This window comes from Temnothorax americanus, unplaced genomic scaffold (genome assembly GCF_048541705.1).
Source record: "Temnothorax americanus isolate GAGA-0224 unplaced genomic scaffold, ASM4854170v1 Scaffold74, whole genome shotgun sequence".
In the NCBI taxonomy this organism is placed as follows: Eukaryota; Metazoa; Arthropoda; class Insecta; order Hymenoptera; family Formicidae; genus Temnothorax; species Temnothorax americanus.
The window spans coordinates 689,532-714,752 of NW_027509797.1; the positions used below are offsets into that span (position 1 = coordinate 689,532).

Here is a 25,221-nt window from a genome sequence, read left to right on the forward strand (position 1 = left end):
GAAATTATAAAGCACATGCATGAAGGGGTGCAAGGGGGCTTACATGCGTGAGCGCACGTGAACAGGAAGGCTTTTCTCCCCTGCATTCCCCCTCCTTCATGCATGTACTTTATAATTTCGCTTTCCAACGTAAATAAAAAGCTACATTATGTTAACAATAAGAACTTAATTTAGTGAAAAAAATCTTGATTTTATTTGTTAACAGTCACAAAGTCCGAATTAAGGAGGTTCGATGGCTTCATCGGAGGGAGTAGTGGGACGCGGGGGTTCTGGAAACAGCGCACTAGCGTTTGAAGTAGTGGGAATGAAGGGGATTGCTCTGATTGGTCGCCGCGTGCGTATAATGCGTGCTGCTGTTCACATCGTTCACGACCGTGGCAGTCTAGCAGACGAAAAATCAAGCAATTTATGCTTTAATAATTAATTTTTCTACGAAATGTGCAGTAACCTTTCCCTTTCTTTCGCTCATTTATTTTTAAATTATTAAGTTACATGTGCATATTTTTTTTTCCTTATCATTTGCATTTTTTCTTGCACTTATTTCATTCTGAAAGTATATGCAATATAACATTTCCCATAAAAACCTATGTTAAAAATGCACCCAGTTTCATGACATTTTAATATGTTGTTCTGGAATGCAAAATAGAATTATGTGAATTTTTGGGGAATTTTTCACCGTCCGTTTTAAAAAAAATCTAATCCAAAAATTGTACTTTTTAAATTTTTGGAGTAGATTTTTTTCAAAACGGGACGGTAAAAAATTCCCAAAAAATTCACATAATTTTATTTTGCATTCCAGAACAACATATTAAAATTTCATGAAACTCTCTGCATTTTGTTGTAGCCATCGAACCTCCTTAAGCCACACCTAGAATTGACTAGTCAAAGTCCGAAGTGATTTTTCTTAGTTTCTAACTTTGACCAGCCGTATTAGTTATTCCTAGGATTGACTAGTCAAAAGCCGAAACGCAAAACTTATTTCGGGCTTTGACCAAGACGTTTGGTCGTGCCCCAGGATTGACTAGTCAATCCTAGGAATGCCCGCGTTTCGGGCTTTGACTATAACATACATATGCATGACGTAGCGAGAGACATACAATGTTCTTACCAAGCTTCAAATAAAAACATGCGTTTGCACTTAATAATGATCAGGTCAATCACCACAGTATTATTGTAGATTTATACGCAACATGCTACACTTGTCTGACTTATTCTATACAGTTGGCATACATTGAACGTATAGTGAACGTATAGTATGAAAACATTAGATGTTATATAGCTCAAAATGGCAGTACAAATTTTTGCATGAACTTTAATTTATAGTTTTAGTAGCAGCAGACTGTTCTTTGGCGAGCATTTCCTGATCATCGTTCCAATAGTTTAAGTCAAGAGTACAATATATAACACGAAAGTACATAATGCGTGAAAATAATCGTTTATAAGGACTTGCAGCATCTAACTGCTCAAAAGCGAAACCAATATGGATCGGCTCAAAGATACGAAGAGACGAATGGCAGGCGATCTGCGGTAATCACCTATAATGAGCGTAGGTGTTACGGTAGAAGCGGATGGAGGGTGAATGGTGACTGGTGAAGACTGGATTGCCGCTCGGAAGGCAAACACCATGCCATGGCGGCCCCCTTGAGGCCTACCTGGTATTTGTCCTAAGTGCGCAAATGATCATTTATTTATACAAGCCGAATTTCAATTCATTATGACAGTTAAAATATAACACGAATAAGAAAAACCGCCTATCTTCAGCAAACAATAAATGACAAATTATTTTCCTATATGATATGAGAATTCTCCCAATCCAAGGCTCTATATCTAATGTCTTTCTCGTTATTTTTTTCTTGCTGATTGCACAATAGATACTGATAAAATAATGGTGAGAACTCGAGATGATCGTTGTTATTTACAAAAAGAATATTTAACCCTCCACTTCCCTCGTTTAGCAAACAAATGTTAGTGTTAGCATCATGTCACGCCTGTATGTCATTGTATTAGCATAGTATATAGCATTGCCACATAGTTTTCTTAGATCAAGGGCCACTATTTCCCAACGTCTGTTAAACTCTAACCGATCGTTAACTTTTCAGAATAGTCCAATAAAAGTTGGTTATTTTGAAAAGTCAACGGTTGGTTAAAGGTTAACAGATGCTGAAATAGTGGCTCCAAGCATAGTCTTGTAAATAGCACTTGTACTAAATAAATTGTACTAACGAAATTTTGGAAAACAACTATATAAATATAATCTAAAAAGTTGTAAATAAAAAGTCAAAAGTTTCAGAGTCAACTTTTATATCTATATATATATGCAAATAAAAAAATTAAAGAAATAAGATGTAATGTTAGCGATTACCTAACACGAGGGCAATAGAGGATTAAATAACATATATATATATAAAACACAAATAGAAATATAGATAGAATAATGGTGAGAATCCAAGAAATATTAGACATTAATTACGAAGAATACATATTAAAACAAATTTGAAATCGATTGCTTAAATTATATCTGTAAACTGTATCTTTCTTTTATATAATTATATAAAAATACAATTTTGCAAAATTTCTTCATATATCGTAAATATGACATCTGTCGTACACTAGTTGTGATACGCAGGAGAAAGAGTAATCTATTTTAACATATAGGGAGAGAAAAGGATTATTATTTTCGCTTATGACGTCATAATCCAATAAAGCTATGACAATATTCAGTTGATTTTCTCTATTCTAAGAACTCGTATTCTAAGTTTTCCTTTACGTGAGAATGAGCAAGTGACTGGAAGACAGAGCGTACAACATCCTTATTTTGCGCAACTTGAAAAAGATTAAAGAAAAAATGTTAGGATAGAAAAAAAATTCTTCGGCCCATCTTAAAATAGAGAAAGGTGACTATATATTCAAATTCGACTAAACACTTAAAATTAAAAATGCACTGAATGAACAGTAAACAACACGATTTTTCGCTATTAAAATTCGAGGAATATGTGTGATGCTTACGGAACATTCATCGGAGTTCAATTAGAGAGCAAATCGATTTGTTCAGGAAGTGTAATATATATGATGTTTACACACGTTTTTAATGATAGTATTTTCCGTTCAAAATAATAAGAGAATGTAATATCAAGCCCTCTGACCATGTTACGAATCGAAAACATCAGATGAAAACATCAGATCATCGTTGCTCGAAGTAACGGCAAAAAATTAGACCCTTTGTGCCACAATTTATAATTACCTTGATGACTGAGTTGGGCTAGAGCCGCAGCAGGCAGGGTGGTGGATACCGCTACCGGCGTGACGCCCGCCCCAGCGATTTTAACCTCCGCTCTTTGATTCGGGACTACCGTGGAGCCAGACGTGACGGTTGTGACAGTGGTCGTAGAGGTGACAATAGCGCTAGTAACTGTCGTGGTAGTAGCAATAGTAGTGGTAACAGCAGACAGCTGCGAGAATTCCGGTATCGACAACAATGGCGCGGTCAGATCCTCGTCATCGTCATCCGAATCAAGTCGATGCTGACGCAGAAAGTGTACAAACTGCGGTGTCGGAGATCGCTTCCGCCAGGTATGGTAGTCCATGATGTTGCCACCGGCGTGCAGAAAAAACAGTTCTGACGCGTTCTCGGCATACTTCTCACGTACGCTACGCATCCGCCGCATCTTGTGCTCCATTATCCGCCTACGGCAGCCGCTGGCGTCGAATGAAATCGGTTTCTCCATCGTTTCCGACAGTTTCAGTCGTTTCCTCGCTGGTGGCGGCGGCGATTGCACCCGTACCTGCGGCGACGATACCTGTGACGACGACGACGACGCCGACGACGCCGACGACGACGACGACGACGACGACGACGACGACGACGACGACGACGACGACAACGACGACGACGACGACGACGACGACGACGACGACGACGACGACGACGACAACGACAACGACGACGACGACGATGATGATGACGACATTGGCGCCACAAACACGTTGCTTATGGAGGTGCGTACGAGTTTCGGCGACGTTGTCAGCATAAGCTTGGTAGAGTTCTGTGGCCGCGACACCGCCGGTGACGAATGAGGCGACGTGCCGGCAATGCCGACAACGTTGCGCGGTGGTGTGCCCGCGATGTTGACGATTCTTGTGACACCAACTTGTTGCGTTCCGCTCGCGTTAGATGTGGCATTGTTCGGTATGACCTGCGAGTAAAGACACGTAAGTGCTAATCACAAGTGGAGAAAATTTTATTACAAAATTACGTCAAATTTATGCAAATTGCTAGTTACAGAATAAAAAGATAATAGAGATTAAAACTATCTTCAGCAATTGTTACCAAGTACGATTATTGGCTAATTAAATTAACGATCGGCCATCACAATTACCGAACACTATTATAATGACCAACAAATAATAAAAATAAAAATTAAAATACTCGATTGTGATTAAATTATTAATTGCTAATCAAGATATTTCAAATAATGAAGCTAGGTAAAACATATCATACTTTATGAAAGGAATATATTTATCATTCTTCGTTATTTAAAAGACTGTTACATATATCTGTTTCATGAAACATAATATGCAAATTCTGGTTATTTGTACAAACGTAGATACCTGTGTGAGACCAGGAACCTGAGTCGTAATAACAAACTGTTGCCCACTAGTAGTAGCAAGCATGTTGAGGCCTTGAGCGGTAGCAAGAACCTGCTGCAGACTGACAGTCTGTTGAGCTGAACTTCCGTTATTTCCGCCATTATTAGCTGCACCCCGATTAAGGGGTGGTAAAATAGGTGCACCCTGTTTATCACTCATTGCACGTTACACTGAAAAGACAAAGCAGCGCTGTATTATACGGTGACTCACAATGTACTCTTGTACCACATAATAAATTTATTTCTCATGCGAAGAGCGAACATTAACTCTTTGAAGAGATTACTCTTTAATAATGGAAAATAAATATAATTCAGTATACAATACGTTTTTATATTTTGATTCTTTTTATAAATATATTATAAATACTTCAAAATTGTGGTTTTAATTTGTGAATGCAGAAGCACGTTTCAATTTTAATGAAAAAACAAGCTACCTATACTTCAATTTCTTGTATATATGAAATGTTTAAGTGCATTTTGAAATTTAGAGTTTAAAAATAAAAAAGATTATATCGAGTAAACTGAAGGATTATCAATTACTACTTTAATAAAATAAAATAAAAAAAACAAAGTATTTAAAAATAAGACATTTGTAAAGTGTCATTTAAAGAATACATAAAGTGTTCCCTGATCCCCTATTTGAATATAAAATATCACAGAAAAAAATGATATATATAATGTATACAATATTGAGCTTAATGTGCTTATTAAGCTACATAAATAAACGTAAAAAACTGAAAATTTATGCGATCAATTGGTAGATTCACAGTTCAACACACACAAACTTTGATATATTTTTAATATATAAAATACACACAATCCCCTTATTTAATTATAAACTGGCAAAAAAATGCAAATAAATGTAAAAATATCTTGACAGTATAATATATTCTGACCGAGTAAGCATATTAAAAAGGAGAAATTCTAAGACAGATTTAATAAACATATTTTAATAAATAAATTCAATATCGATTTAAACAGCCGCGTAATTTAATTGCAAATTGTCGAAGGAAAACAACAGAAGGAGGACAGATAAAGAAATGTTTCGGACGACACAAAAAAAAAAGTGATAGTAACAATGGCTCGCTAGACAAGCTCGTTAGTTCGATGGAAGCAGAATCGATCGTTTATAAACATGAATCAAGAGGGAAAGCGAGGGAAAAGCGGCGAATTCAAAGGAGGCGATGCACGATTTACGGTTCCGTCGATTCGCGTTAAAAAAGGGGGGGAGGGAGCAGATACCCCGTGCGACGTACAATATACGCGAAATTTGAAATGTGCACGACGACGGAATGTCGCGAGGGGGGATCGGAGCGCCAGACAGGGAGATATGTCAACGCGACTGTCGCGTGATCCCGAGCCGGCGAGCCGAAGAAACGGCCCGAGAAGATCCGGGGGGCTACTCAAGAGCGTCGTACGTTCATGCGTGCGTCGAAGGGAGCGACATACTATATCGAGGCGAGCGCCGGTGACGAAACATGTCGGGAGAGCGAGACGTCCGGTCGCGCGTCGGCGTCGCGACGACGTAGGGAACGCGAGGAAACGGCCTCGCGGACGACGCTCGGCCACCGACGTGGGTGGGAAAGACCGCGCGACACAGCGCGGCGCGGCGCAGCGTGATACAAAGGAAATCTTCCGTCCGCCATGTTGGCGTTGGCTCCGAGACGGCCAGGACTTACCATAATGTAATCACAAATTACCGCGACGTAGGTGCGCCATCCACGGGAATGAACGTCACGCCCGTGTCCCGCGTGGGTCGACTCGCAATTGGGTACCTCACGTAACATACGGCGCATGAGCTATATCTAATATTTTACAATGCATCGTCACACCGCACGCCCAAGGACGCGTACACACTTCTAAACATGGCGACGGCTGCGAGACGAGTTTCGGCCAGGGCCAGACCAGAGGCGGTCAGAAGCGGCCCCAGTCTTGGTCAGCGTTTGCAACAGTCGCGCAGCAGATGGCGCGGTCGCGCCGCGCCGGCGCCGCGCGCCGCGCGCCGATTGGCCGGTCGCAATCGTCGCGTGCGGCAACGTGGCACGTGAAGGTGCGCGCGATTGGTCGACCCGCACAATACGTTCGTACGCGCGGCGGCTGGAATTCTGCTAACTCACATCCCCGGGTCTGTTCGTTTTTTTTTCCTCATCGCCACTCTCTACGCCCCGCGCTACGCGCAACGCTATAAATTTGGCCATTCAATTTCGAGTTCTCTCGCCTGACGATGAAAATTAAGCGTACCCCGCAATTATCCTCGACAATACTCTACTTATACGGTCATCTATATATTTTACTTTAATTTATTTATTATTTCAATTATCTACGTCTCTACGATCATGTAATTATCTTATTATCTACTGGATGGCTGAAAAAGTAAAATCAAACGGCCACGTGGGGATCGATTAATGCATTGCATTTCGAAACAAGATGAAATTTACTAAAGGAAACAAAAGTGAATTACCTCACTTTTGTGATTTTTATCTTATTTCAAGATACACAATCGACTCTATAAATGTGATTTTCGCATGATTTGAGTTTTCTTCTTTTTCAGAGCCTAAAAAAATTTATTAAAAAATTTGAAAAATTTATTCGATAGCTAATCTGATCACGCTTTCAAAAGCTCTATACTTAATCCGTACGTTATATATACACATTCACGGTAAAATTTTTTCCGACACATCTTTGACTGAACTTACTTCGCAGTGCTAGTGCTGGTTCCATTAAAATTAACTTTCATGTGATTAATCTTCCATCTCCTGGCTTCACTACATTTTATCTTTATCTTAAAGTAATATTTTAAAGAAATTCGGATAAAATCTTGTTTCTGCTACACCTTTTACACTTCGTTCTCCTGCCTCCTTTCTCTTCCAAGTTCGAATTTGTCTTATTTAAACAAAGAAAGTACGGAAAACGCAAGAAGAGCAGCCGTTATATTTTCCGCGCTCGAAACAAAGCGATATACTGTTCTCATTTAAGAAGAAAAAAAGAGAAAAGAGCAGTCTCTGGCGAGGAGAGTGCAGAAAGTAAGCAGTAAAGGTTCGAAATAAAGAAGGAAATCACGGACTGTCACAGAGGGAAGCGAGGGACGCGAGATCATGCACCGACCTGAAGTACACGCCACGTGGCACGGCGGCTCCGTTTCCCGTCTCTCGCTGCGATACTCCGAGTACTCCGATCGGCGTATCGTCGTGTGTGTGGTACGTACCCGTGCATCGATTTTCTTTCCGAGTCACTCCATCGTCGTCGGTACCGACGAGTGCAGGCGGTGCGCCGTTCGATCGTCGTCGCTTCGTGCGCGCACGTGCGTGCCTCGCGGGCGGACGCGTGCCGCTGTCGCTGTCGCTGCCGCTGCCGCTGCCGCTGCCGCTGCCGCTGCCGCTGCCGCTGCCGCTGACGGCGGACGGCGTTTCCTCGCGCGGAAATCTTGATCGCCATATTCCGGGGGGATCCTCCGACCTCTCGGCTCGGGGCGCGTCCTCTCCGCGGAACGGTCCACGCGACGGTGGACTCGGACTCAGATCTCAGATCCCGATCGCCGCGGCGCCGGGACGTGCCATGGAAGTGAAACACTTGACACCACTGTGCGCGCACTGTGGCCCCGGTACTCCGGTCTTGATTGGCGGCTCGGCTCTCGGCTCGGGGCCCGTTCGATACCGCCGGAAGAGAGCTAAAGCGCGCGCGCGAGATAACGCTTTTCAAAAATTATGCGCGACGAAAGTTCACAGTCGAATCGAATGGAATCCGATGTGAATTTCTGCGCGTGTCGGAATATAAAGATTTGTGTTTTTTTTTTCCTTAAATTTTTGCGCTCTGATGATTACGCTAGAACTTCTCTCGCTTTTCGCCAAATTTTAAAGCATGGCATTATTTCATTTTAAGTATAGCGAGTGTACACTAGCTAGTTCAGCTATAAAAAATCTTACATTTCCCTGATAAGCGCCTAAATTTATTAGAGTAACACTATAAATCGCATATATGTATCGTTACTCCGCTTTGTTATATTGTACAGAAGGCGTCATTAATGCCTTCCTAGCTGTGTTCTTGGGATTTCTATAGTGCACGTTACATGTACTATGCTTAAGGTGGAAGGCATTAATGACGCCTTCTGTACTATTACATACGCTTCTGCGTTGTGAAGATAACCACTTTCATTTCCATACCAGTCGCGTCGCATCCATTTACTTATTGTGCCCCGTCGATTTCCCACGAAGAAACTATTTTTTTTTATTACAAATGATGTTCGTAATTTTTAAATATCTTTTTTTATCTTTTTCTAAGTGCCGAACGTTTCAAAATTATGTAATCTCACAAAAAAACGCACATTTTTACGAGAATGTTTACATATTTGTCAGCTTTTATTCTCGCGGTAGAAAATTGTAAAACCAATAGAATGTGATTTTATCAAAAGCAATTATTATACATTTACTAATTGCAATAATATACAGCGTTCATTCGTGTACTGCATAAATATAATATTTATCCGTGTGAATGTATTTTGTAACGTCTAATGAAGAATTGCAATTGTATATAAACACCAAGCACACACATACTGCATTTACATTGTTGAGTGAGAAGTTATATTAATATAGATATAAGCTAGGTAACTGATGCTCGGTGTTTATTGGGAAGATCTGTGATATTTCGCGTAGTTTTCAAGGAAAAAGAGAGCGTAATAGGAGATGCTTATCTACATTTATCTATTTAATTTATTTCGAAATTTCTCTCTCTCTCTCTCTCTCTCTCTCTTTTCCTAGGTTTCTTTTTTAAAGAAAAAATTTCTATACTCTGTTTATTCATTTTACAGGTTGAACGGAAGTTCAAGGATGGTTAAACTGAACGCGGATGTTCATCCGAATCTGTCGGAGATGGTGACGGAAAATTTGCGACGGAGAAACGTGGTCACAATCGTAGATTTCGTCTCGACGGATCCGATTAAACTGGCGAGTTTTACTAATCTTACGCACACGGTGTGTATCTTGCGAAAGAAGGATGGTAAACGAAGTAAAGACATTTGAAATTCGTACCTGTCGTGCGCGAGAATAAGTGCACCGTTGTTTAGACATTAGGAGTTGAACGTCAGGAGTTAGAACAATTTCAGAACGCTGAAATTAAATTGGATGATAATTCTACCGATAAGACATTTGATTTATAAATTTAATTTCTTTTAATCGATATTAATCCACTTAACTTTTCCTCTTTGAAAAGAATAGAAGGAATATACGAGGGTAGTCTGAAAAGTTTTGAGCCTAACATCGACTAAAAAGGAGACTATGTTGAAAAATTTGACCGAATTTTACCGAAAAAATAATGTTTGAAGCTCAAAACTTTTCAGACTACCCACGTACATATGTAGATAATAAAATGAATTAGAGACTGATAGAGAAGATAGTTATGTGGCTCGTTCAATGTTTGCAAATTTAGTACAATATTAAGCATTTGTAGGATGTATTGCTAATGAAGCAGCACATACTGAGGAAGTTCGGTGGCGCAAAGAGGAACGCAATGCACCTCCTCACGATGGAACGTAGCCACGTAATTCCGACCAATGTAACGAGGTACGACGAGGTTTGCGACATGTCATCTTCCAATCGAACTGACTATCGTGACTAGTAAAAACTATCCGATATGAAAATTTTCATATAGTGTACAATTAAAAGGTATAGGGGAAAATGATCAAAGTTGATTTTTTGTCGAAATTGATTTGATCGTGCTATCTTGTGACATTTTTAAAGAACTTTCAGTATTCTTACCTGTTTTGATCAAGAACAGTTACAATTTATTGGAAATAAGGCCGAAAGAATTGTACTATGCTGTGGAAAACGATCATAGTCCACGCGCTTATGAAGATGAGCCATTAAAGTCCAACATACAATTAAATACTATAAGGCTGCGTTCCGATATTTACTGCTAGTATGGAAAATCTATAATGTACGTAAATCTATAATAACGTAAACTATCTGATGTCTTGAAACTTAAAATTGCGTTTTTCTAGAAATTACTCCGTATGGATATTGATTATTTTCACCCTGTACCCTTCAATTGCTTTCACAAATGAAGAAGAAAAAACATTGTTGGTTTTTTAGTATCTAACGTCTTATTCTCGGTAGGATAGTTTGGACGAATTGCTGAAGGGTGGCCTGTACCCAGGACAGTTGTGCGAGTTGTGCGGACCCTCATCCTCCGGGAAAACTCAATTATGTTTGACGGTAGCAGCTAACGTCGCTGGCCGGTCGGACGTCGTTGTATGGTATATCGACACAAAAAAAGATTTCTCCAGGTTGCGATACGAGGAGATCATGAGGGCGAGGAATTTTACACAAAAAGTGATAATGTTAGCTATAAATAACGATTAGATGTTCATAAAAGTATTAGTGCATGTTGTTTTATTACAATCACATCAGTATAATCACAAAAGGTATCCTCTTAAAAAAAGAAAGAAATAATTAAAGAACAAAAACAAGATTTCTTAAATAAACTTTTCATGTGATTATTCATTATCTTTAAAATGTTGCTGAATTCTGAGAAATGACCCCGTTTTCTTTGCAGATTATAGAAGACGCATTGCGCAGGACAAAGATTTGTCGAGTGCGTTCTTCCCGTGAATTGATACGAGCCCTGCAACAATTGGTAACTCTTTGCAAACAGGAGCGGAATGGTGCGTCTTTCGAAGGGAAAAAGGCTCTTCTTGTGATAATCGATTCCTTACCAGCAGTTATCTTCAAGGTATCTTTATAGATAAATCTCTAATTATTAGTCATTAATATAACTCTTCTCAAGTATCGTCAATTATATTTTATATATTACTATTAGTAATATAAAATATACACTATTAATGTGTCACGTTAATAATATTACAATTAACATTATTAAGAAATAACATTTTTTGTCAATCTGTTAATAAGTGACTTGTAATATTAAGTTAAATAATGTAAATCCCAAAACTATGATGTGTTAACCCTTGGCTGTTACACCTCTTTTTTCGGACATATTTGTTCCATGGGGTCAATTTGACCCCAATTTTTATGCAGCTCTTGTTAAAAAATTAACAGTTTAAGTTGATCGCAAAAAATTCTAGAATTAAGTTTAAACATAGTTGAATATATTCTCATTATAAAAAATTACCTTTTTGAGTGGTTCATCATGTTCAAACAAATTCTTAAAAAATGTAAGTTTCGGAAAAAAAAAACATTTTGCGAAAAAAAATAATAACTTATTTTTCAATATTTTTTGCTCAAAATTTTGTATAGTACACTTAAGATATATTACTTGAAAAAATGGGGTCACTTTGACCTTATGTGATAACCAAGGGTCAATATTAATTTCGTGACATTAAAATTATATGAATGGTCGTTTTTTTTTTAATAATTGATTATTTCTTTGTTAAGGTAACGCGATACGCACAACAAAGTGATTTCGAGACGACTTATGAGCTCGGCGATTTAGCCGAGGTATGTCGATTCCTCACAAAGGAATGCCAGGCAGTCGTAATTACTGTGAATTCAGTTACTCGATGGGAGCAAACGGACCCCGCCAACATAACACCGGCGTTAGGAAAATATTGGGCGAGGATACCAGCCACGAGATTGCTGATAGCAAGGCGACATGGTGAAACTCGGAGGATTAACATTTGGAAGGATCTGAGATTAATCGAGAACTCGTTCTGCACTGTAACTATAAACGATATCGGAGTCACTTCATAATAAGCTATAGTAAATCAATATTTACATATATGATTGATTGTTATTAAGTTACAAAACATTATTTCTTAAATTGTGATATTCGATGTTTCTTTCGATTTTATTTTTTATAATAAATATTTTTTTAATCTTATATATATATCTATTCCTTCCATATATATATATATATATATATATATATATATATATACATATACAGGATGAACGTTAGTCGGTGATTGATCATCTGGACGATAATCTTGACGAAGTATAATATGCTAGCAATAGTAGATGAATATTGTGTTTACAGTCATTTTTTATTTAATATTAATTGTCTGATATATATATATATATATATATATATATATATATATATATATTAATTTTATCATTTATAGGTATCACTTTTCCGACTATATCTTATATTTGTCGCGTAAAATTATTAACTTTTAATCTTTTTGTTTTCAAGTACAAATAAAATCTCGAAAATTAACTCAAAATATTACTCCTTAATATATATTAATTGACGTATAAACAGTAATTAATTTAACGATGATATAACTATTGTAATCAATCACATTAAAGCAAAATGGACTTCGTAAAATATATATAGATTTTTTTAGTGAAGTAATAGATGTTATATATTTGCTATTATAATGAACTTTTTTGTCATTATAATAAATCATCATTTAGTAGAATTATTTCAATACTGAATGCTACAACTCCACCAAATTGCACTACCTTCTGCACTACAAGTGAGCAAATATGATGCATCCTCAATATATGATGCAAACTTTATAAGAGGAGTCAATGTTATTACTTATATGAGATATCATGAGAAATATCATAAGTTGTTATATCAAGGACAAGAATAAGCAAGTCATATTTTTATCAAATGTTATTTAATAATATCTATCAGCAACAAATTCTGTAAATACAAAAAAGATTTGGCATAAATAGCTAAAATAGCTAAAGAATTTATGTACAGACATTACAGAATGTATATTTATAAAATTTGATTAAATGTTGAAAGTGGTCCATTTATAAAACTCGTTCTGTGCTACAGTTTGTGGAGATCTGATGTTAGTTAGATTAAGTAGTACTGTTTCCGTCATTATAAAACAAACATCCAGCTCGCATAGATCATCTAGCATACGCGTTGCAGATGATATATTTAATTTATCATTAACTATTTCCATTGTATAGTTATACTTGTCCTACAAGATTTATTAAATTAATTATTATTTTTAAATTATTATTAAATTAAATTAATTTATTATTTTTTTTGAGCAGAGAAGTTGAAATAATGAAGTAAATATAACGATATACTAATTTTCCAATAAAAGAATTATTAGACTATTGAAACATGGTAAATATTTATATTTTATGAATCTGTCATTGCGCAATGCTGTGCCTTTTCGTAAATATAAGGTTCTCGTTCCTAGCTACAGCCATATATACAGAATTTGCAGTCAAGGATTTAATATGACAGTAATTGGTTGAACCAATTAAAAAATTAATTACAGAAAGTCACCCCAAAGCCGACGTGCAATAACTAATTTTTGTTTCTTTGTTAGTAAGAATAAAACAGGAATGATGAAAGTGTAAAGCACAAAAAATACATGTACGTACCATTTCTATCCTGTTCATCAAAACGCTAACTCGTGCTGAGGGTAATTTGCATTTTAGTCTGTTTTTCTCAATACGTATATGTGCATCTCTTAGTTCAGCAAATTGCTTTGCCATCGCAAACGGTATAATTTGGAACTTGGGATCCTGTTTCTCGTTCTTCTCGTAGTCTCCATATAGCACAGTCATATTGTACTTGATTCTGCAATTGCCTAATGGTGTCGTTTCCCTGACGGTCAAACCGGTTGTAAAATTTAATATTTTAGTTATCAGACCACCACTTATGTTGAAATGTTTAGCAATATCTGCAATAATTTTTCTGATCGTGCCCTCAGATTTTGTATGCACGAGTACATCCTGTACACCATGCTCATTGAAATTAATTATAAACCACTTTTCGTATTTGATATGCTCTCTCGCGATCTCTTCTGTATCTCGATTTTTGTACATTAATACGGTTTTCAAGGTCATGACGTCGTGTAAGAAACAGCGGAGACCCCACAATTGAAAAGGCTGACATATTAATGCTGCAGTTATTTTTGTAGTTTCGGGGTATTCTTTGTATACTACAGCAGTTCTGTCAAAATCGAACAAATATTCCGCATTAAAATCCCTTGTTCCTTCTGGGACGTTGACTTTGAGTGCTAAATAAATAAACAAAAAACGTATAGTCAGATATAATATCAGAATATTGTCATCTATATATATAATATATTTTATAAGTATAAGTATATAAAATATTATATACAGTTATAAAAATTAATCTTTGTAATTATTTTCTTAAAAATTGTGATTATATCTTATTCACTTTTAAATTATCCGTAGAACTTCAACTTCTTTTACTAAATAAAATATATATTTTATAGAAAAAATTCTACGACTAATAATCATATATTATATATATATATATATATTATACATTATATTATATATATATATTTAATATTATATATTCAATATATATATATATATATATATATATATATATATATATATATAGATAATTATACATATTTATTATTAGACATTTAATAATAAATATATAATACTATATATTTATAGCATCATATGTTATAAACATTGTCTTTTAGTTTAGATATCCGTGTGCTTAAAAGGAAGATATTTGCGAAGTAATAAGATGCAATGGTAAAATCTTCGAGAAAAGTCACAAATGAATGCTGTATTTGAACTTGATAATTTCTTTTATTAAATTCGATTTATAATGTATATCTCTTTAATTCATTTTTAAAATCTAAATGTTATAAAAGTAATGGCTGCATTTGTTGAGAGATTTTATGCACAAACTGATAATAAAACAATAAATAAGTGAAATACGACCGAACAAATGATAAACATTTAAATCAAGGAAAACGCCGGGACTGGGTTAAACGATCACTGGATCTTGCGGTTGCTGATAGATATGATAATTAATAATATACATGCGAAGTTGGATTCGAATCATGCTGTACTTGTTAACTTACCTAGCAAGAACGGGACCAAGGTGTAATTGAGCAGCATCGTGAAACAATGTATTTCTTGACACGTCCGTTTATGTAACTCTTCTTTCTCTTGTGAGCTCTTCCTTTTTTATATCAGAATATGATCGATGCTCATCATTTAACGTTCATGTAAAGAATGTCAGTCTAACCGGTCTAACCCGCTTGTCGTTATGGATGTACGATTTAATACGATTCGTTCGTTGGTTCTTTTCTTCATAACAAAAACAATATCCTGGCAATGATGTAAGATGTTTACATCTAGCTTATAAGAATGCTGCGTGTCATTCCCTTTCCACCAAAGCATGGCACATTTGAAATCCTCGGCGCGTAAACTTATTCCTATTGGTGCCTTTTCATGCTGACGCTCGACGCTCATTTTCAGTGGCAAGAAGGTCGCATGACCACAATTGACGCCGGCGTCAATTGAAATTCATGAAAAGGAAAACAGCGTCAAAATTAGCGTCAGATCGAAATCACGTGACCTCGCGATACGCTGGAACGGAGCGTCCCATGAATTCGCACCTTATCTTATAAGAAGAAATATTTTTGTACATACCATAAAGGTGCCTTTTCATGCTGACGCTCGACGCTCATTTTCAGCGGCAAGAAGGTCGCATGACCACACGTGACGTCGGCGTCAATTGAAATTCATGAAAAGGAAAACAGCGTCAAAATTTCGGCGTCTTCGCGCTGCTTTGGCTTTGACGCTAAAGCTGAGAAAATCCAGCTTTCTTTGCTTGACGCTAGCGTCAGCGCGAAATCACGTGATTTCGCGATACGCTGAAACGAGCGTCCCATGAATTCACACCTTAAAAGATTTAATTATATGATATCACTAAACATTTTACAAAAGATAAATATTATATCCCGAGTAATAATAAAAAAAACCTTTAAGTAATACTTAATTAATTGTGTATTATGGTTTGATTATTTAATTAATATACATATGTATATAATTATTATTAATTAATATTTATCTAGCATATATTTATTCCGGAAAAGCTATTTGGAGGCGCCGCGGTCATATGCCCCTGAATATATATATAGGCAACTCGGTCAGTAAAAAATCAATTTATATTTTGATGCAGCATTAGTTGCATCGACATACAGATCAGCATGGCGGGTTGTCCATTCGTGCAGACGCGCATGATCACATCTGCGTAGGCTTCGGCACATTATAAATCACTCATTCCATATAATGCCCGTATCACACTAGCGATTAAGGCCTTCACACATAAAATCGCGTAAGGACGTAAAACGTAAGCGTAAGAAAATCGACCAATCCCAATCAAGTATTGTACCGTCCGTAATCCCAGTAGGGGAAAATACTCGATTGGGATTGATCGATTTTCTTACGCTTACGTTTTACGTCCTTACGGCATTTTATGTGTGAAGGCCTTTAGCGATTGCGTCTACGTTTGCATTTACGTCTTAGTGCGAGAGCCCACCGCAAAAATTTGGGTCCATCGCTTTTATGGATAAATTTACTTGCAAAAAGTAGTTTATAAGTAGTATTATCATAAACTATTGTCAGCCAAACTCGTACCCCCTGCGTTATAAGCAATAAAAATTTATTAACAATTGGATTTCTAAACGATTTGGGTCCATCGCTTTTATGGACGAAACTTGTTTCATTCGAAAGGGCATCAAATTCCCTTTCAGAAAATACCCGGCTGATTTGCCCTGGCCCCTGCAAAACCCAGGCTGATCATGATTTTTGACTCAACGCGCGAATCAGATCGAGCGTGGCGTTTGAAATGCGCGCCGTAAACAAGGACAGAGCGTCACGCTTTTATTTATACTTTGGATACTACTAATATTATAAATTTTTAAAGATCATAATTGTTGTTATTGTTATTATTTAACGTTTATGATATTATAATATTGTGTAGGGATTATGAATATTTTTGATTTTTTTATCATTTATATTATTATATTTTATATGTTAATTATATACTTTTATCATTTATCATAGTTAAAAATATCATATTTCCAGATAAAAAGTATGGAACTGTCAGAGAACGTAATGTAAATTGGAATTTTGTCGAATATTTCCAAGTTTTTTACATTTTTGCTTCCTCATAGAGGAAGCTTTGTAATGGTGAAAATTTTTTTTTTCGAGATTTTGATGGAAATAGGTTTAGAATGTTCTAAAATGTCGAAAAATCATATTAGTAAAAAATGTCCGGAAGTATGTATGTATGTGTGTGTGTGTGTGTGTACGGATTTTTGTACACGCATCTACTTCTACAATTTTTTAGATACCAGTTTGAATTTTTGCACACAAATAGAGTATCATAGAAAGTATGTCCTCCTCAAATTTTATTGAAATCGGTCTACCGGTATAGATTTTATGCAGATTTTCCTTTTTTTGAAAAATGTGTTTTACGCTGCCGCTTTCTCAATATTTGAGATAGCGATTTATTTTTAATTTTATTATATTTTCCAGTTTTTTTTTTCTACCCCTATTTCATATATATGATTGATCAGATCTCGTATTACACACATTTGAAATTTCGAAGAATTCGTACATACATAGAAGCTTTATAAAACGTGATCTGATCAACCAAATTTTAACCAATTATATATGAAATAGGGGTAGAAAAAAAAAAGACTGGAAAATATAATAAAATTAAAAATAAATCGCTATCTCAAGTATTTATAATATCGGGCTAATTTTTTTTATCGATAAAGTATTGTTTTAGTTTTTAAGTGGACAAGTATTTTTAGTATTTTTTAGTGAATGTATATAATTATTTACGCAGTCCCCAAAAGAGTTAAGTGTGAAATCAGAACCTTTGCTAACAAAGCTTCCTCTATGAGGAAGCCAAAACAAATAAATACCGATAATTATACCTCGAATAAAATAAAAACTTGCACACTTAAGAACTATGAGGAAGCAATGTGCAAGTTTCTACTTGCACAATTAAAAACTACAAGGAAACAATGTGCAAGTTTCTACTTGTTTTATAATTAATTGAATTTTAACAAAATCATAGCAAATACTACACGGAAAAAATGATATGTAAAAAATAATAAAATTATCAATAAAAGATACTGTTTAGCACTGTAATTTAGTCATTTTACTGAATTTTTATTACAAATTGATGTATGAACCTAATCTTACTGTTTGAATAAATATTAATATTATTATACACTGTAAAAAGCATTGATGTGCATATCAAAAATTCATTTGACGTGTTAGTAGTATCTCATTTATTTCATTGAAAAATTACGAGTTTATCATTACCCGTGGCCGAGTTACATAATAAACTGTAAATAGTCATCAGATTTCTGACGATTTTTTACAGTTTATTTTTTTCCGTGTAGTATTTGCTATGATTTTGTTAAAATTCAATTAATTATAAAAAATGTAAAAAACTTGGAAATATTCGACAAAATTCCAATTTACATTACGTTCTCTGACAGTTCCATACTTTTTATCTGGAAATATGATATTTTTAACTATAATATATGATAAATGATAAAAGTATATAATTAACATATAAAATATAATAATATAAATGATAAAAAAATCACAAATATTCATAATCCCTACACAATATTATAATATCATAAACGTTAAATAATAACTATAACAACAATAATGATCTTTAAAAATGTATAATATTAGATAGTATCCAAAGTATAAATAAAAGCGTGACGCTCTGTTCTTGTTTACGGCGCGCATTTCAAACGCCACGCTCGATCTGACTCGCGCGTTGAGTCAAAAATCATGATCAGCCTGGGTTTTGCAGAGGCCAGGGCAAATCAACCAGGTATTTTCTGAAAGGGAATTTGATGCCCTTTCGAATGAAACAAGTTTCGTCCATAAAAGCGATGGACCCAAATCGCTTAGAAATCCAATTGTTAATAAATTTTTATTGCTCATAACGCAGGGGGTACGAGTTTGGCTGACAATCGTTTATGATAATACTACTTATAAACTACCTTTTGCAAGTAAATTTATCCATAAAAGCGATGGACCCAAATTTTTGCGGTGGGCTCTCGGACTATCTCTTGACCAATCAGAAAATAGCTGCTGGCGATTGCGATTTGCGATTTACGTTCTGATTGGTTAAAATACGTAGACGTAAACGTAAACGCAATCGCCAATCGCCTAGTGTGATACGGGCATAATGCGCCATGGCCAAAGCCTACATGCGTGGTGAATGACCAATGACCATACCATTGCGTGCTTGCACGAATAAACAACCCGACGTGTTGTACTATACAGGTATTTCCGTTGGCGCTGCAAGTTCATATTTTTTAATTTACTATAGCTCAAACGATTGCTCCCTAATTGCTCCCTCAGAATCGACAATTGCTCCCCTTTTAAGATTATTATTTTTTGAGATATTTAATAAAAACGAAAAATTTTTAATTTTTATTGAAAAACATATTTATAATAACTCTATGCAACTTTATAGGGCATAGAATGATTGCTTCTTTATTGCTCCTTATTGCTCCATCATAAGTTTAATGATTTATTGCATTTTTATTGAAAAAATAACAAATTAAACATTTCAGTATCGGCCGCCTATTGTAACTATGGCTCGGCAGCGCATGCGCATGCTACCATAACTATGCGCATGCGTGATGGTATCTGTTAGAGCTTTTACGGAGGCTAACCAATAGCCTTATGGGATTTACCAATCAGAATGATTCCAAGATTCCGTTTTCTGCGATTCCGTCTTGCATGGGGAGGCACCCTTAGGGCTTAAAACACCTATTGTAGTCATTGTAGATGGGCACTAAGGCCGAGTTATCACTGAGCGCGTCACGCGTCGCGTCATCACAAGTTAACCAATCAACACATCCCATTTTATTACATTACTTGTGACGGGATCAAAATGGGATGTTTTGATTGGTCGCGACGGATAAGGCCCGGTCTACAATGGATGTCGGAAGTCGGAGTCGTAAGAAATTGACCAATCAATTGACCATTCATTATTTTTCGACCGCAAGGAGAATAATAGATTGTGATTAATCAATTTCTTACGACTCCGACTTCCGACATCCATTGTAGACCGGGCCTAACGCGACCAATCAAAACATCTTATTTTATTACATTATTTGTAATGGGATGTTTAGATTGGTTAAGCCCCTTGCACAATGCCAGACAACAGGCAATAGAAACAAGAAATAACCAAAAAATCGTTAATTACAACCTAAAAAATTCGAATGCTATGATTGGTTGGCAACAGGCAATAGGCACAGAATTTCCAACGTGACGGAAACTCTGTGTCTATTGCCTGTGTCACTGTTTATTCTGCATTTATACATGATTTCTGATTTCTATTCCCTGTTCCTATTGCCTGTTGCCTGGCATTGTGCAAGAGGCTTTAACGACAGATGACGCGACGCGTGGAAACTAAGCCTAACGTCAATAAGGGCTCATGCACAATGCTGACAGGTGGGCAATTAAGAAGCAATCGTTTTATGTTGGATATACTTGCAGAAGACTGTGAGAAATGTATTTTTCCAAGAAAATAAACAGTTCTCTGCTAAAATATCATACAAAATTAATTATACGAATGGAGCAATTAAAAATCCCAATAAAGCGAAGCGAGAAATAGTTAAGATGGAAGCACATAAAATTACAGGAGCCATGAGCAGAAAGCAGAAGCCATACGCGCATGCGCTATGGTATCCGTAAAAGCTCTAACAGATACCATCGCGCATGCGCATAGTTATGGTAGCATGCGCATGCGCTGCCAAGCCATAGTTACAATAGGCGGCCGATACTGAAATGTTTAATTTGTTATTTTTTTAATAAAAATGCAATAAATCATTAAAATTATGATGGAGCAATAAGGAGCAATGAAGAAGCAATCGTTCTATGCCCTATAAAGTTGCATAGAGTTATTATAAATATGTTTTTCAATAAAAATTAGAAATTTTTCGTTTTTATTAAATATCTCAAAAAATAATGATCTTAAAAGGGGAGCAATTGTCGATTCTGAGGGAGCAATTAGGGAGCAATCGTTTGAGCTATAGTAAATTAAAAAATATGAACTTGCAGCGCCAACTTATTTCCGGTGTTCAGAAACTAGTATTTTTCTGCATTGAGGGTAATGACGGGCAAAGTTGCTTAGGGTAAAACAGAGCAATGAGCAGAGAGCTATCCATAGTTTAATCTATTTGTTATCGACCTCCCGTAAGCGCGCTATGTATCGAGCAGCGATTCTTATGTTGTCGCGCTGCGAGACATCCGTCTAATTCAATGCATGTGTCGTGTTTCTTTCTATATTCGTGCACAACGCCTACGCGCAGGCGTTCCCGAACTTTACCGCGCAAACAACGACGTTCTCGTCGTCACTTCTTCCCGGACGCTCAACGAGTGAGCATATATCAGTTTGCTTTGATATTGCGTAGATACGCTATTTCTATACTTGTAAAATCCGTATTATCCCGGCTTCTGAGGAAGCAGAGCTGTTATATACAGCTACAGTGCCGATTTACGAAGACGAAACCTTGTCTCTGGACTTTCTGATTGCTGAAGGAGAGAACGAGGGAATTCCGATAGTAAAGACGAGGGCAGCCATTAATCCCGAGATATATGTTTGGAAGGACGAGAATCTCTTACGTCGACTTTATACTCAATAAGTACACTCTGATGAGAGAATTCCAGTTATCCTATTCTGGAACAAGCCTAATTTTGGCTAATTGTAAGGTAACCTTATCATTTTATTTGGTAAAACCGTTCTTGGGTTAACAATAAATTCGGGCTATTAAGCCTAATCAGAGGATATTGGTTACAGAGAATATCGTGAGATTATCACGATTCCATTTCGTGGCGCACATAAAGTAATACAATTGTGGTGCGCATAAATTAATACTATCTAAAGGCTTTTTCTCGAAAGCTCAGTTCCTTCGTGAACTTTTCTCGAAAGCTCAGTTCCTTCGTGAACTTTTCTCGAGAGCTCAGTTACTTCGTGAACCTTCCAGAAAACGAAAGCTCAGTTCCTTCGTGAACTTTCCAGAAGACGAATAGTACTAAGCTATTCGTGCTTCTATCCGTATAACACATAGCGTGTTCGGCGCGTGACAACGTAATACCTGAGGCGTGAAACTTCGCGTGATTTGAGCATGATATACCGTGTTAAATTAGTACGACATTGCGTATTCTAAACATAATACATAGCGAGTACTAAGCCTGACTAAAATCAATATAGATATTATTATCAGTGATACGAATAGTAAATACTGTCGAAATTCTCTGTTCGAGAAACTATATTCCCTTTATTCAATTATCAGTAATTATGAATACTTGCTTTCTTACGTGTTTTTTCTGCGTATACTCAATAATAGTTTTCAGTGTGCGTTTAGCATTTACTTGTGAGTTTATCTCGGTCAATAATGATTGAAGTACGACATACTATTATAACATGATCTTTCTTTTCAGAGATTATATACTTAGTAAATGTGTTTAGCTGAAATAGTAATTCAACTCAATAATCAGACAAATAAAAAAGAGTCAATATCTTTTCTAAGAATTCCATTCCAAAAGAGAATATACCTGATAAGACCGAATTAACAAAACTTCAATTAATAATGACAACAATTCAATGTAATCCTTACTGCATTATCCTTGTAGGATTTACGTTTCTAGCATATGTTTATGCCTTTTTATTATATTGTGCATTTACTTGATCTTGTTATAAAGTGATATAAACATTGTACTCTTATTTTGTGAATACTGGTAAGGTTTTTGGCAGTTTTCCTTACCCGTGCAACAAATGTTGGTATTCTATGAAATTCTGCCAAATAAAATATAATTATTTCATAAACAATAAAGGCATCGTTCTTTCCTTCCCTTCGAATAAAAGATTCGATACTCAATTCCTATACAGAGTGAGTATAAGAAAATTATCGAGTTTTATTTTGAATTTCTAAAAATTCAAAGATAATTGAAAAATCTGAAAAAATTCATACGTATTCAGAAAAATGAACGAATCACGAAAAAAAATTGGGTTGCGGGGAAATTTGTTGACTAATTTTTTTTTTCATCATTTTGTTAATAACATTTTCGAATTATTATTATGCAAAATTAATCTTTTGAGTACCTTTAATATGCATGAATTTCCTCAGATTTTTATGCAGTCGAGAAGTGTTCTCAAACTTATGTGCAATGAGCGCTAAGCGACCAAACTCTTCTGCGTTTTTCAAACCGTTTTTCTGAGACTTGTCATATTTGAAGTCCGTGTGCACGATAACTCAAAATCTACTGGACCAATCGCTTTGAAATTTTGCACAGTACTTTTTCACATAATTCACCAGGTATTGTCGAGAGCTTTTTTGTTTTTTTTAATAACTACTAATTTTTCAACAACAAATTAGCCGATTTTTTAAAGCGAAAATCGGGTTTTTGGCTCCCAAGTGCTACGAAAAATCGAAAAATCGAAAAAAAATCCTCCCGACATTACCTCGAGAAACATCTCCTTTAACAAATGCATTTTGATTTTTTTGTTTCAGATGATTCTGTTGCGAGTTATGGTGCACACCGCAAACCAACTTTTTTTCGAGGCGCCTCCGGGGTTTAATTTTCATTTGCTCAATTTTGAATATTTTGCAATGAAAATTTAGGAGAATGTTGTTCCAATGTTACTTTATTATATGTAAATTTTTCAATAAACGAACACTATCCGTTACGCCAAAAAAATCTTAAAAACATGCCTTTTTTTCGCCGAATTAACTATACCCCGCCCTTAACTCATTAGCGCGTAATTAACTACGCCGGTCACGTGGTTACAATCAGCGCAAGGTAGCCGCGAGCCACGTCCTCAACTTGGCGTCAATGCTTGCCGGTTTAGCGGGTTTACCCGTTGAAAAGTAGATCGGTAAAAAAGTAAACACGTGGTGGAGAAAGTAAAAAAAGTTCGAGTGCTCCAGCAGCATCGAAAAAACGTTACGAAGAGGAAGCTATCCGACAGGTAAAGGATCTACATTTGTTTCACCGACGCAACAATCTGAATCAAGATTCATCAAACATATAACAAAAAGCTATTTAAAAATAATATATGATACGTAGTTACAATCGGGAAAAGAAAGAAATCACACGAGAGCGCGCGCGGCCAGTTCAGCAACAGAAAACAGGGTAATTATTCAGTTTACACCCCTCACCTCCGATTTTGATGAACTTAGGCTCAATCGACGTGTTTTTGCACGAAACGAAAGAATCTGGCAGAAAAAAGTGTCGCTCTGCCCCGCGACGCGAGATATTAATCGTTAAAGTTGACAGGAATCAGGTTATGATTTCTGTCATACCGACGACATGTAGCAACACTGAACGAGCCCTGCGGCCATATGCGCATGCTCAGTGGTCGCACGCGCATGTAAAACTGCGCCAATTTTAAATGAATCAATCGTGCAGAATAACAAAGCATCTCGATTCAAGCAGTTGGGGCTCACGCTGGGAGTTTCTTTAGTTTAATTATGCATGGGAAGCACACACACACACACACACGGGGGGGGGAGTGCAAGGGGGGCCTTCGGCCCCCTTTCCCCGCACCCACCCCGCCGGTAGGCAGCGTCGACCTCGCTTTACAACATAAAGTATGTACATGCTAAGTTGTAAAGCGAAATTATAAAGTACATGCATGGAGGGGGGTGCAGGGGAGAAAAGCCTTCCTGTTCACGTGCGCTCACGCATGTAAGCCCCCTTGCACCCCTCCATGCATGTGTTTTATAATTTCGCTTTACAACTTAGCATGTACTTAAGTTGTAAAGCGAGGTCAACGCTACCTACCGGTGGGGTGGGTGCGGGGG

The 25,221-nt window shown here is 36.5% G+C and overlaps 3 protein-coding genes across 15 annotated transcripts in view; 1 reads left to right on the forward strand and 2 right to left on the reverse strand.

The window, feature by feature from the left end:
* The window catches only part of Dom (domino helicase), a 38,812-nt gene extending 30,821 nt beyond the window's left edge, over nt 1-7,991 (reverse strand). For 2 of the 7 annotated variants that reach the window (XM_077422856.1, XM_077422853.1), the window contains exons 1-4: nt 6,326-6,861; nt 4,609-4,817; nt 3,242-4,193; nt 1,536-1,664 (exon numbers count right to left, since the gene is read on the reverse strand). In XM_077422856.1, coding sequence (XP_077278982.1) covers nt 1,536-1,664; nt 3,242-4,193; nt 4,609-4,806 — 1,279 coding nt within the window. In that variant the 5' untranslated portion in view covers nt 4,807-4,817; nt 6,326-6,861. Of the gene's footprint in view, nt 1-1,535; nt 1,665-3,241; nt 4,194-4,608; nt 4,818-6,325; nt 6,864-7,851 lie in introns of those variants that run through there. The other 5 variants (XM_077422855.1, XM_077422851.1, XM_077422852.1 and 2 more) reach the window with 5 other exon arrangements.
* On the forward strand, nt 7,556-24,127 carry Rad51d (Rad51 recombinase D). 7 transcript variants are annotated; one of them, XM_077422857.1, is made up of 7 exons: nt 7,902-8,884; nt 9,451-9,613; nt 10,089-10,201; nt 10,759-10,969; nt 11,193-11,369; nt 12,032-12,355; nt 23,929-24,127. In XM_077422857.1, the coding sequence occupies exons 1-6, from the start codon at nt 8,742-8,744 to the stop codon at nt 12,344-12,346; spliced, it is 1,122 nt and encodes a 373-aa protein (XP_077278983.1). In that variant the 5' UTR covers nt 7,902-8,741; the 3' UTR covers nt 12,347-12,355; nt 23,929-24,127. The 7 variants fall into 7 exon arrangements, with proteins under 7 accessions (XP_077278989.1, XP_077278983.1, XP_077278984.1 ...); XM_077422863.1 differs by lacking the exons at nt 7,902-8,884; nt 23,929-24,127 and adding an exon at nt 7,556-7,843 and having other exon boundaries at nt 12,032-12,476; XM_077422858.1 differs by lacking the exon at nt 23,929-24,127 and having other exon boundaries at nt 9,451-9,586; nt 12,032-12,476.
* On the reverse strand, nt 13,208-15,840 carry LOC143906655 (uncharacterized). Its single transcript, XM_077422865.1, has 3 exons — nt 15,433-15,840; nt 13,955-14,595; nt 13,208-13,539 (listed from the first exon to the last, which is right to left on the reverse strand). The coding sequence occupies exons 1-3, from the start codon at nt 15,467-15,469 to the stop codon at nt 13,342-13,344; spliced, it is 876 nt and encodes a 291-aa protein (XP_077278991.1). The 5' UTR covers nt 15,470-15,840; the 3' UTR covers nt 13,208-13,341.
* Nucleotides 24,128-25,221: the final 1,094 nt, after the last annotated feature.